We start from the raw sequence: 13683 nt of genomic DNA on the forward strand, positions 1-13683 counted from the left end.
ATAGGCCTACACCCCGAGAAGTCATGTGCCCATGCCCTGGTAATTAGATCTAAAGGAATCAGCTGTTTGTTGTCACTGGGTTAGTATGTCCCACGTGGGGCTGATTGGTCCAGCAGGTATTCTGGGATTTACCATCAATGGGCTCCCGAGTGGCGCAGCGGTCTAAGGCACTGCATCTCAGTGCTAGAGGCGTCACTACAGACCTTGGTTTGATTCCAGGCTGTATCACAACTGGCCGTGATTGGGAGTCCCATAGGGCGGCACACAATTGGCCCAGTGGTTAGTGTTTGGCCGGGGTAGGTCGTTATTGTAAATAAGAATTTGTTCTTAACTGACTTGCCTAGTTCAGTAAAGGTTAAATATATATATATTTTTTTAAATATCCAACCACAACCATTAGTAAAGATTGTATCCAACCATAAATTATATAGAAGTAGAATGGGTAGAACAGACGTAGTTCACTAAAAGCCACATGGTTTTTCACTGGTGTAACATGTCAACTCTGTTGACAGTTAGCAGCCTGATGATCTGTCAAACTGTCAAACTGATCCCATGCCATGACCCCACTCTCCAAGGGTGTCTTAGGGGAAGTGGGATATGCTAAAAACACATTACTATTTCACCACACACTTGTACATGTGTGAATCAGGACAAATATAAGCACCCCTTATTTGACCTTTTGACTTCTTATTTACAGTAAGGGCCACTGCCTAAAGCCTTGGGTTTCCCCTTGGCTATCTTTGTTCTGAGCCTCCACCATGGATGTTATCTTGGTGAAATGTATGGCCCCCAGGAGCCCCAGAGCTCTGGCTACTTTTCTTTAGTAAATAAAGGCAGGAGGATCCCTTATGCTGCATGTTCTCTATTCTATTTTGCCTCTAGCGTGTGAGTCTTGCGCTGGCTTTTCATCAGCCGGTGTTCAAAGTCTCTCCACTGGCTGCGCTAATTACAGGGCTCTGGGCAGCACTTTGAGACCGCTCATGCTGGCTCTTGAGAAAAAGCCGCGCGCGTGATTCTCATGACGAGATGAACCACACATACATGCAGTAGCTCCGCACTGACAGAACCAGTCAGCCAACATCATTGGGACATTCCGCACCGAAAGAGACTCATAACTTCACCCAGGACAGGACACTATTAGCTGCACCATCTGATAAGAGCTTGCGCTAGAGCGTATCTGTGTTTATTTTTTTACTTAGTGAAACGCTTCCAGTGTCAATTTTGACATTTGGCAGCCTATTTGAATGCTGTATGCGTTAATTCCTCCATTCAACCCTGGATATAACCGATGAACTCACGACATGTCGAGTTGTCTACTGGCAGTGGCACCTGAGTGGCGGTAACTTTCACGATCCTCTCACGGTCTGCTAATTGTTAGCCCATACTGTCAGTGTATACTTTGACGGCACGGAGGAGTCCACAAACCGAGGATTACCTGTTGGATACTTTTACTAGTGCTGTCACGGGGAAAGGTGAAACGGCATGGCTGTGGACGGTAATTGAGATCCAATAGTCGTGCATGCGGACATCTCAATAGACGGATCATCCCCTATCTTCTCTTGTGATATACTTTCTATTATCGGTAAAGCCAGGTTAAGCTAAACAAGTGCGCAGTGTAGCATTAGTTTTGCTGAACTTGCATGACCGCTTCCCCTGCTTATTTGGGGTTTTAGATTTCAGAATTTAGGTGGAATTTTTATGCAGCACAAACAGAAACAGCTGTCCGGACGGCGTGGTGCTGAAATTGATAGCGATTAAGGGTGACGGATTAGGGTCAATTTGCTTACAGTGATCACTGGCCATATAACCCATTCCTTATAATTTAACGCCAATTTTGAAATCTTATGAATGAACCAGTTGTTCACTGAAGATTGGCTACATCTCAGATTCGATGTTTTCAAACACTTCTAGTGTATTTTTATTGAAGTTACTTTTCTAAGTGGCATGAAGAAACATACACCCATGCCCCATGCTGAAGACCTAGACTAAAGGGTTGATATCGAAGGGTGGTGTCCATTATGAAATGTTCTCCACCAGTGGCATTCATATGGCTTGGCTTGATAACGAGCTGCCTTTGCGAACCTTGGCTCTGTTGGGGGTCCGGAATAAGGGGGATACTGGATGATGCAGAGGAGGGGCACAAGCAAAAGGACCAAAATATACCCTTTCATCTCCTCTCCTGCTTTCCTCTACTGTCTCGTGTTCTGTCCTCATTTAAACTAAACCTGTGTCAATTAAAGAAACACTTGAATGAACATCACACACACACTACTCAAAACATCACTTCCAACACATCCAGAAAATCAACCCAATCTGGCACATTAATTAGTAATGACCTGTGGCTGGTTGCCAGGTTATGCTGCAGTAATGGTGTGTTTACTCTAGCTAGCACCTTTTCCCTTCATTATGATACTGAAAAGACACTTCCTGCCTGTAGAATGGGATAGGGTGTGTGTCTGCCAGTAACTAACCATAATGATGAGCGACTGATTTATATGCAGTAGTCATGTGGAGTTGCCAGAAATGCCTGGGAGCTATCTGGGTAAAAGTTGAAGTTCCTTTGAACATCAGCTCATAATGACTCAGTTTAATGGCTCAGCCATTGTAACACCTGCTTGGTCTGCCTGGAAAAACACCTAGTAATGATGGTTGAGACCATCGCTCAATGAGAAGGCACCCAGGATTTTACAATTCTTTGGCATATTATATTTTTCCAGATTTCACATGGCATTTTTAGTGCAAATTACAGCACAGTCAGTGAGAGAATTTCAAGCACCACAAGCCTGTGACTTTACTGCCACTGTTATAGTCAAATCCTATTGCTCAAATCAAAACTGTATTTGTCTCTTTTACTCTTCTAGCGGCCTCCAGTTTCAGTTTCTGCCGGCCTGCTGTGGAATACAGAGCGCTGCCGGAGGACTTCAACCACCTGAGTCGACGGACGGGAGGGAACCTGACTTGGCATGACGGGCGGGGTCAGAAAACAGCAGGGGGCCGGACAGTGAAGCTGCTCCAACAGCCTGGGACAGAGAAATATCAGGTGGAGTACCTCAACTATTTTAGATCTCTGTTTCAGCATATCATAATCATAATCATCTGTGATCATAATCACAGATCAGATGTTTTCAAATCAATAAAAAGAGTTCTGATTAAAAACAGACAACCTTTCTTTCACACCCTTTCATTGTCTTTTATATGGAACACTTGCCATGATGCTAATGGCTGCCTTTTTATGCTGTATCTGCTTCTAGTCATCCACTACATCTCTAATTGGTAGGCCTATTCTAGATGCACATGTACATTTTTAAAAAGGAAAGAGCTTCATGGGTTATTATTCCTCTCAGATCAGTCTTTTTCAATTATTAATTGACGTGTATGTAAGCTTCTCTCTGGCCCTGTGTAATTTACCAACACAAAAGCTTCTCTCTTCACAAAGACAAAATATAAAAATATTATATGACAAATGCAATGGACTTTATCCAACACGAGCAGCACTTTGTTCGTGGAGAATGGAAGATGCTGTTTACCCAGAGGGCTATGGGGCACTCAGACTGTCCAGCCTTTTATAATTTTAAAAATAACTGCTGTCCTTCCTATGTACAGAAACACCAGCCTTTGTCTGTGGACTGAGATCTAAAATGGGCAATATACTGTATGACATCTAATGGCTGTGGTGAACCTTACAGTATGTGCTCTGGCAGATATATTTTATAACAAAGCATGTCTATCAATTTTGTGTGAACTGGGCCATAGCTCTACGATTTGGGGGGGGGGGGGGGGGGTCCGGGTTCTCGGTTCCTGGTGCCTGGTTCAATTAATGGTAGGGTAATAGGGGGTAACTAGCCCATGGGGCATCTCTCCCCTTGTTTTCAGTCACAGGTGGGGACTGGATTAGGTGTGAGCAGTGGAGTAGGTGGGCTCATGAGTTGTGCTCCAATTTTACTGGGGATAGCTTTATTTGTGACCTACAGGTACAAATTTGAATCGTGCAATAGCAGAGCATAAGAGAGTTGCCACATCAATGTTACACTGAGTTAATTAGTTAAGGTATTGTTATTAAATGTTATATTCCAATGTTATTTCATGTTATTATTTATATTCCATTATTCCATTATTATTTATATTCCATTCCAATATTATATTACAAATTTTAAAAAACAACCATTGAAAACCTTTTGCTCCTGAATGTCATTTTAAAGACTGTAAGGATTTAAAATCTTGCATTATTCAAATCATATTTAGTGCAGTTGTACATAATGTATTGTATAGAAAATGAGCAGCAAAGAAAGAACAAAGAAAAGTAAAGAGTTAAAAAGAGGGACTTTACATCACATCTCCTCATAGTGCAGTTATTAATGGTGACATGTGTAACACCATTTCCCCCCCATATTTTATTGAAATCATTCAAATAAGACAACTAGACTTGAAGTATTACTTACTAAAGAATTTCTAAATAAAACTCATTAAATGGATTTTAACACACTTCTGTGAAACCCTATGCCATACTCTTCTACCGGGGGGGCAGTTACACCCGGTATAAAAAAAAAGGCCCTTTTTTGAAAACAACATTTCATGAAATAACTGAAAAAGTGTAAACTGTAGCCATTTTTTTACCTTTATAGTTTATTCGCCTAAGCATGACCTTCATCCACATACCAATTTTTTTTCCAGACGTTGCTCTTTTGTGTCAGCAATTAGACATGTTCTTAGGGGGGGCTAGTTACCCACTAGCACCCTATCTGATATATTATAGTATTCCCTTTACGTGGTATTACAGGGCAGTGAACCATTTGTGTTTTTTAAATTGACTTTTAAATCGTGTTATTGCAATTTCAATGTGCCTGTTTTTAATGAAGGAATCTCTGCTATACATTGCGGTTTCCGAGTACCCTACAAATGTGGGTTGATGACAGAGATACTTCCCTTCCCCTTCCATGCATGCATGCATATGCTTCGTGCTTTGTGTCTTTCACGATCACTGCAATGCATTACATAATATTGTATCATGAATGTCTGTGATAAAAAATGCAGGGAGAGAGCTTATTTGTTTTTGTTTGTTGCTGGCCAAATTCAGGCCAAGGGGTGTAGCACTAGCATGTTGAGTTCAAACCTTTTGAACTTTAAGTGGGGCTGCTTTACACTGGAGAAGAAGAGCAGAGCAGAAAAGGAGAGAACACTGCATTCATTGATTTTTAAATTGAATGAATGATCAAAGGCTTCATTTGATTAGTCACCCATATCCTGCTGAGATTCCAAATGAAGGAATTTGGTATTGGGATAAGACTGACCCACATGCACTCTGGTTTGATGCTGATGCTCATTGCTCACAGAACTATGTTCCCTGATCTTATAGTTTCAGATGAATGTCTGCGTTTGATCTGCAGGTGGACCTTTTATATGATAGGCTTCATTAGTGATGGGTTTAGTGTGTATATATGATAATGTGAGAACAATAACATTACTGTCGGGCAGGCGGTATCGGAACATGAGGTCTGATACCAACAGTCTCAGAGACAGTTTATATCAACAAGTCATCAGACTGCTGAACACTTGAACTGGACTGACCAGCTGCTCATGCACACACCCACACAGACATACAGTACACACACACACACACACACACACACATATACACTACAAGACCAAAAGTTGCTCATCGAACATCTCATTCCAAAATCATGGGCATTAATATGGAGTTGGTCCACCCTTTTCTGCTATAACAGCCTCCACTCTTCTGGGAAGTATTTTCACTAGATGTTGGAACATTGCTGCGGGGTCTTCCATTCAGCCACGAGAGCATTTAAAAATATATGTATATATTGCACCTTTATTTAACCAGGTAGGCCAGTTGAGAACAAGTTCTCATTTACAACTGAGACCTGGACAAGATAAAGCAAAGCAGTGCGACAAAAACAACACAGAGTTACACATGGGATAAACAGTCGTACAGTCGATAACACAATAGAACAATATATATACAGTGTGTGCAAATTAAGTAAGGAGTACAATAAATAGGCCAATAGTGGCAAAATAATTACAATTGAGCAATTTACACTGGAGTGATACATGTGCAGATGAGGATGTGCAAGTTGAAATACTGGTGTGCAAAAGAGCAGAAAAACAAAAACAAATATGGGGAAGGTAGGTAGTTGGTTGGATGGGCTATTTACAGATGGGCTGTGTACAGCTGCCGCTTAAAGTTCGTGAGGGAGATATAAGTCTCCAACTTCAGTGATTTTTGCAATTTGTTCCAGTCATTGGCAGCAGAGAACTGGAAGGAAAGGCGGCCAAAGGAGGTGTTGGCTTTGGGGATGACCAGTGAAATATACCTGCTGGAGCGCGTGCTACAGGGGGGTGTTGCTATGGTGACCAGTGAGCTGAGATAAGGCAGAGCTTTACCTAGCAAGGACTTATAGATGACCTGGAGCCAGTGAGTTTGGCAACGAATATGTAGCGAGGACCAGCCAACGAGAGCATACAGGTTAGAGGTCGACCAATTATGATTTGTCAACGCCGATACCGATACCGATTATTAGGGGACTCACAAAAAGCCGATACCGATTAATCGGTCGATTTTTAAAATGTATTTGTAATAATGACAATTACAACAATACTGAATCAATTTAGCCTCAAATAAATAATGAAACATGTTCAATTTGGTTTAAATAATGCAAAAACAAAGTGTTGGAGAAGAAAGTAAAAGTGCAATATGTGCCATGTAAAAAAGCTAACGTTTAAGTTCCTTGCTCAGAACATGAGAACATATGAAAGCTGGTGGTTCCTTTAAACATGAGTCTTCAATATTCCCAGGTAAGAAGTTTTAGGTTGTAGTTATTATAGGAATTATAGGGCTATTTCTCTCTATTATACCATTTGTATTTCATATACCTATGACTATTGGATGTTCTTATAGGCACTTAAGTATTGTCAGTATAACAGTATAGCTTCTGTCCCTCTCCTCGCCCCTACCTGGGCTCGAACCAGGAACACATCGACAACAGCCACCCTCGAAGCATCATTATCAATCGCTCCACAAAAGCCGTGGCCCTTGCAGAGCAAGGGGAACAACTACTCCAAGTCTCAGAGCAAGTGACGTCACTGATTGAAACGCTATTAGCGCGTACCCCGCTAACTAGCTAGCCATTTCACATCAGTTACACCAGCCTAATCTCGGGAGTTGACAGGCTTGAAGTCATAAACAGCTCAATGCTTGAAGCACAGCGAAGAGCTGCTGTCAAATGCACGAATGTGCTGTTTGAATGAATGCTTACGAGCCTGCTGCTGCCTACCATCGCTCAGTCAGACTGTTCTATCAAATATCAAATCATAGACTTAATTATAACATAATAACACACAGAAATATGAGCCTTTGGTCATTGATATGGTCGAATCCGGGAAACTATCATTTCGAAAACAAAACGTTTATTCTTTCAGGGAAATACGGAACCGTCACGTATTTTATTTAACGGGTGGCATCCCTGAGTCTAAATATTGCTGTTACATTGTACAACCTTCAATGTTATGTCATAATTATGTACAATTCTGGCAAATGAATTACGGTCTTTGTTAGGAATAAATGGACTTCACACAGTTCGCAACGAGCCAGGCAGCCCAAACTGCTGCATATACCCTGACTGTTTGCACGGAACGCAAGAGAAGTGACACAATTTTCCTAATTATAAGGAATTCATGTTAGCCGGCACTATTAACTAAATATGCAGGTTTGAAAATATATACTTGTGTATTGATTTTAAAGAAAGGCATTGATGTTTATGGTTAGGTTTGGTGCAACGACAGTGCTAAATCAAGTAGGCTGTGATTCGATGAGAAATTAACAGGCACCGCATCGATTATATGCAACGCAGGAAACGCTAGATAACTAGTAGTATGATAAACCATGTGAAGTTAACTAGTGATTATCTTAAGATTGATTATTTTTTAATAAGATAAGTTTAATGCTAGTGTTACGTTCCCCAGTTTCTGTGTTCTGTTTTGTATTTTAGTGTGTGTGTTTCAGGAGATGGCTTCCTGAAATACTCCCCAACCAGCTGATTGGTCGACCCCAGACTAATCGGTGATTGGAGCTGACCCCGCCCCCTCGTCAAGAAGCAGCTGACTAATCACCATTGCCACCTGAAGATAAAAGCCAGTGTTCTGCCCCAAGAGATTGGTAGAGAGGAGGGAGATGAGATTTGGAGAAGAGATTTGGAGATTGAGAGAAAAATTAGGTTGTGATATAGTGTTGGTTGTGTATCAGAAAGTGTGGTATGTACTGTTGTTGTTGGTAGCAGTTTTGCTATGTCCTGTGTTTGTGAGTGTTTGTGAAATCGTTAATAATTACTCTGTTTCGTTTGTTCCCAGGGGGGGAAGGAGAAGGCACTTTGGGAGTGCTTAGGCAAGAGGCCCGCGGGCATACATATACCCGTAGTATATTTACTGTCTAGGCACACTAGGTAAGACCTGGGCGGACCACCCCCTGTATTTTGGTTAGGGCACCAGGCGGTGTTAAGTTAGGTAAAGTTAAGTGGGTAGGCAGGTTAGTGTCAGGGTTGTGTGCAGCGAAGTAACAGAGTCAAATGCAGGACACAGGTGTTTGAGCGAAACATAAAACGTTTACTCAAAATACAGCAAAAAATCCACAAAGGGAAAAAACAGAACTAACAACAACCACTAACGTAATAAACAATCACCGACAAAACAGAAATGAAAGCAAGAGGGTTAAATAGGGAACATGATGGGGGAATTGAAAACAGGTGTGGATAATACAGACAAAACAAAACGAAACTGAAAAGTGGATCGATGGCGACTAGAAAGCCGGCGACGTCGACCGCCGAACACCACCGGAACAAGGAGAAGGGCCGACTTCGGCGGAAGTCGTGACAGTTAGATAGGAGAGGGGGAACTTTGATATTTACTTTCTTTGCTTTGGTTCCGTCCAGCCCCTTTTCCCCATATTACCGTGTAAGAAAATAAATTCTAGTAAACGGTAAATTCTGTTTTTGTGTCATCCTTACTCGCACCTACAGTCCATACCTCTTGCACTTCAGAGAGTTGAGTTGTAGCAGGGAGTTGCGTTCCCTCTTCTCAGAGGCGTGCGTAACACTAGCTAGCAACTTACCTTGGCTTCTTGCTGCCCTCGCGTAACTGGTAGTCAGCCTGCCACGCAGGCTCCTCGTGGAGTGCAATGTAAGGCAGGTGGTTAGAGCATTGGATTAGTAACCGGAAGGTTGCAAAAACAAATCCCTGAGCTGACAAGGTAAAAATCTGTCGTTCTGCCCCTGAACAAGGCAGTTAACCCACCGTTCCTAGGCCGTCATTGAAAATAAGAATGTGTTCTTTACTGACTTGCCAAGTTAAATAAAGGTGTACAAAATAAAATAAAAAAATAATAAGAAATCGGCCAAATCGATGTCCAAAAATACCGATTTCCGATTGTTATGAAAACTTGAAATCGGCCCTAATTAATCGGCCATTCCGATTAATCGGTCGGCCTCTAATACAGGTAGTATATGTGGCTTTGGCGACAAAACGGATGGCACTGTGATAGACTGCATCTAATTTGCTGAGTAGAGTGTTGGAGGCTATTTTGTAAATGACATCACCGAAGTCAAGGATCGGTAGGATAGTCAGTTTTACGAGGGTATGTTTGGCAGCATGAGTGAAGGAGGCTTTGTTGTGAAATAGGAAGCCGATTCGAGATTTAACTTTGGATTGGAGATGCTTAATGTGAGTCTGGAAGGAGAGTTTACAGTCTAGCCAGACACAGGTATTTATATTTGTCCACATATTCTAAGTCAGAACCGTCCAGAGTAGTGATGCTAGTTCTTCCACACCAATCTTGACAAACAATTTCTATATAGACCTCGCTTTGCGCACGGGGGCATTGTCACGCTGAACCAGGAAAGGGCCTTCCTCAAACTGTTGCCACAAAGTTGGAAGCATAGAATCGTCTAGAATGTAATTGTATGCTGTAGTGTTAAGAGTTCCCTTCACTGGAACAAAGGGGCCTAGCCCAAACCATGAAAAACAGCCCCAGACAATTATTCCTCCTCCACCAAACTTTACAGCTGGCACGATGCATTCGGGCAGGTAGCGTTCCCCTGGCAGCTGCCAAACCCACATTAATCCGTCGGACTGCTAGATGGTGAAGCATGATTCATCACTCTAGAGAATGCTTTTCCACTGCTCCAGAGTCCACCGCTCCAGTTTTTACATGCTACGCGCTTCAGCACTCAGCGGTCTCGTTCTGTGAGCTTGTGTGACCTACCACTTCACGTCTGAGCCGTTGTTGCTCCTAGATGTTTCCACGTCACAATAACAGCCCTTACACTTGACCGAGGCAGCTCTAGTAGGGCAGAAATTTGACGAACTGACTTGTTGGAAAAGTGGCATCCTATGACGGTGCCATATTGAAAGTCACTGAGCCCTTCAATACAGGCAATTCTACTGCCAATGTTTGTCTATGGAGATTGCATGGCGGTGTCCTCGATTTTATAAACCTGTCAGCAACGGGTTTGGCTGAAATAGCCGAATCCACTAATTTGAAGGGTTGTCCACATATTTCTGGCCATGTAGTGTATATTCATGCTACACACACATCACAACTGCTGCTACCAGACTCTTATTAAGCTGCTCAATTTAAACACATTGCCCCCAATCTCCTCTTCCCCGAAACACGTGTAAATATTGGACTATAAAGTGTGCCTTCCTGTATTATACTGATGCTAAAATGTTTATACTGAGCCGTTGACTTTATTTGTATTCTTATCTTATATTATTTCTTATTGTTGCGTTGTCGAGAAGGAACCTGCAGTAAGCATTTCGTTAGATGTTGTATACCATATGTATCCCGTAGATATGACTAATAAAATGTGAAACTTGACACCCACAGCTGCTTGGTGTGTGTGTGTGTGTGTGTGTGTGTGTGTGTGTGTGTGTGTGTGTGTGTGTGTGTGTGTGTACATGCGTGCATGTGTACAGTAACCAAGGCTTATTAGCTTTTGCATGACTTTGCCAGAAATGCTGTGGTTGCAGAGATAAGCTAAAGTGGTATGAACATGAGTTAAGTAAAGGATGGCAGTGGTGTAAAGTACTTAAGTTAAAATACTTTAAAATACTTTAAAGTACTACTTATGTCGTTTTTTGGGGTATATGTACTTACAATTGATATTTTTGACTACTTTTACTTTTACTTCACTACATTCCTAAAGAAGATACTGTACTTTTTTACTCCATACATTTTCCCTGACATCCAAAAGTACTTATTACATTTTTAATGCTTAGCAGGACAGGAACATGGTCAATTTAAACACTTATCAAGAGAACAACCCTGGTCATCCCTACCACCTCTGATCTGGCGGACTCACTAAACACAAATTTTTGTTTGTAAATTATGTCTGAGTGTTGGAGTGTGCCCCTGGCTATCGATACATTTTAAAAACAAGAGAATTGTGCCATCTGGTTTGCTTTATACAAGTAATTAGAAATTATTTATTCTTTTACTTTTGATACTCAAGTAGTATGGGTGACTTTCACTTTTACTTGAGTCATTTTCTATGAAGGTATCTTTACTTGACAATTGGGTACTTTGTCCACCACTGAAGGAAAGTCCCTCCCATCACTATATTCCTGGCAACTGCATTGTCATGCATTATATCTGTGTGGCTAAGATCATGAAAGTGGTCCTTGGTGACCAGAAGAAAGAAAGACCCCTGGGTGTTTGAACAGATGTTTTGATGGATGAAGGATGTGCTAGTCTAACTGACGTGGTGAGGTTGTCATCCCTTGAGGCACTCAAGGTTAAAATACATCACTTAAATGGGAGGGGAGGGGTCTGAGAGATAATGGAAGCAGTAGAGGGCCAGAAAAGGAAATATGACATTGCAGAAATAAAATATTCGGTGTGTGTGCTTGGGTGTATTTCAGCGCCGTTCAGGCGACTCCTATGGAATCTACCACACCAGCCCCACCCAGCCTAGTCTGATCCGGCCTGTGGTGTTATGGACTCAGCAGGACGTCTGCAGGTGGTTGAAGAAACACTGTCCTCACAACTACCTGACCTACGTAGAGGCCTTCTCTCATCACGCCATCACAGGTATCAACTAGGACACGTGTATTACTGGCACAAAGAACATCATTCATAATTACAGAATCATAGTAAAATACAGTTGGTTTGAGTAGATACAAGTGCACTAACACAAAATCATAATTTACAATCATAAAAGGAGGCTAAAATACAGTAAGCGTGGATGGCTGGCAGAGTAGAGTTAGTTGAATAACTATGCTTGTAATACTCTTTACCCAATACAGGTATCAAAGGGTACAAGGGCACTAGCACAAAAACATTCATTAATAATCATGCAATGAGATTGGAATACAGCAGGTGTGGGTGGATACAAGTGCACTAGCAGAAAAAACATAATTCATCGTCAGAAAATGCTAGTAAAATACACAATACAGTAGGTGTGGGTGTGTATGAGTAGTGACAGTTGAATCACTTAATGACAGCCTCCTCTCTCTGTTCCCTGTCAGGCCGTGCTCTGTTGCGTCTGAATGGAGAGAAGCTGGAGAGGATGGGCTTGGTGCAAGAGACACTGAGGCAGGAGCTCCTACAGCAGGTGCTTCAACTGCATATGCAAGAGGAGGGACGAAACCTCCAGCTCCTTAGCAGAGGTGTGTGTGTGTGTGTGTGTGTGTGCGTGCGTGTGTGTGCATGTGTGTGCGTGTGCTTGTGTGTGTATGTGTGTGTGTGTGTGTGTGCGTGTGTGTGTGCGTGTGTGTGTGTAAATTACAGATAACATTTGAATGCTTTTCTAACAGTTCCTATTTTCTCTCCTTGCCTTTCTCTTGTAACAGGTGGCTCCTTTGGAAATCTATCGTAACATAACATTCCATTTCTGACTGGGTTGTTTACAGTGAAAACTGGAAAGATTATAGAGCACTTCAACCATGTACAAGCAGGGAGTCTGTACACCAGTCAGAAACTAGGACTGTAATGTGAACCACATGGAAACTATTAACTCTGACGAGGACACATGAGATGATCACATGCCATATCCAACTCAGACAGAACCGGGGGAGATGGAACACTCCCAAATATACATACAGAACCGGGGGAGATGGAACACTCCCAAATATACATACAGAACCGGGGGAGATGGAACACTCCCAAATACACATACAGAACCGGGGGGAATGGAACACTCCCAAATATACATACAGAACCGGGGGAGATGGAACACTCCCAAATATACATACAGAACCGGGGGAGATGGAACACTCCCAAATATACATACAGAACCGGGGGAGATGGAACACTCCCAAATATACATACAGAACTGGGGGAGATGGAACACTCCCAAATATACATACAGAACTGTGATCAATAGAGCACAGCCCCAACTTTGAGAAGTTGGATATTGGTTTTCCATCAACTAAAGGGACAGACATACTATACAGTTCTATCTGTGATTTGAAATGAAAGGATGTTATTAAAGGCTTCATGTCAGATTGGCTGTTTTTGTCTTGTTGCCTATTTTTATGTTATTTCATGTTTTAACCATACAGCTGTGCAAGGTTTGTTGTGAATTATATATTTGTGTCACAATGGTTCCTCTTGGAAGTATCCTATAGAGTACTCTAATTTGGGGCTTAATTGTAAATTGGATAGATTGTTGTGAAATA

At 41.9% G+C, this 13683-nt stretch overlaps 1 protein-coding gene across 1 annotated transcript; it reads left to right on the plus strand.

Moving 5' to 3' along the window:
• The first annotated feature begins 965 nt into the window (after positions 1–965).
• Positions 966–13514, plus strand: LOC129829870 (sterile alpha motif domain-containing protein 10-like). Its single transcript, XM_055891856.1, has 5 exons — positions 966–1495; positions 2862–3040; positions 11926–12094; positions 12532–12672; positions 12856–13514. Exons 1-5 carry the CDS (start codon positions 1483–1485, stop codon positions 12879–12881), a joined length of 528 nt encoding a protein of 175 aa, XP_055747831.1. The 5' UTR covers positions 966–1482; the 3' UTR covers positions 12882–13514.
• Positions 13515–13683: the final 169 nt, after the last annotated feature.

Source organism: Salvelinus fontinalis, chromosome 31 (assembly GCF_029448725.1).
Source record: "Salvelinus fontinalis isolate EN_2023a chromosome 31, ASM2944872v1, whole genome shotgun sequence".
In the NCBI taxonomy this organism is placed as follows: Eukaryota; Metazoa; Chordata; class Actinopteri; order Salmoniformes; family Salmonidae; genus Salvelinus; species Salvelinus fontinalis.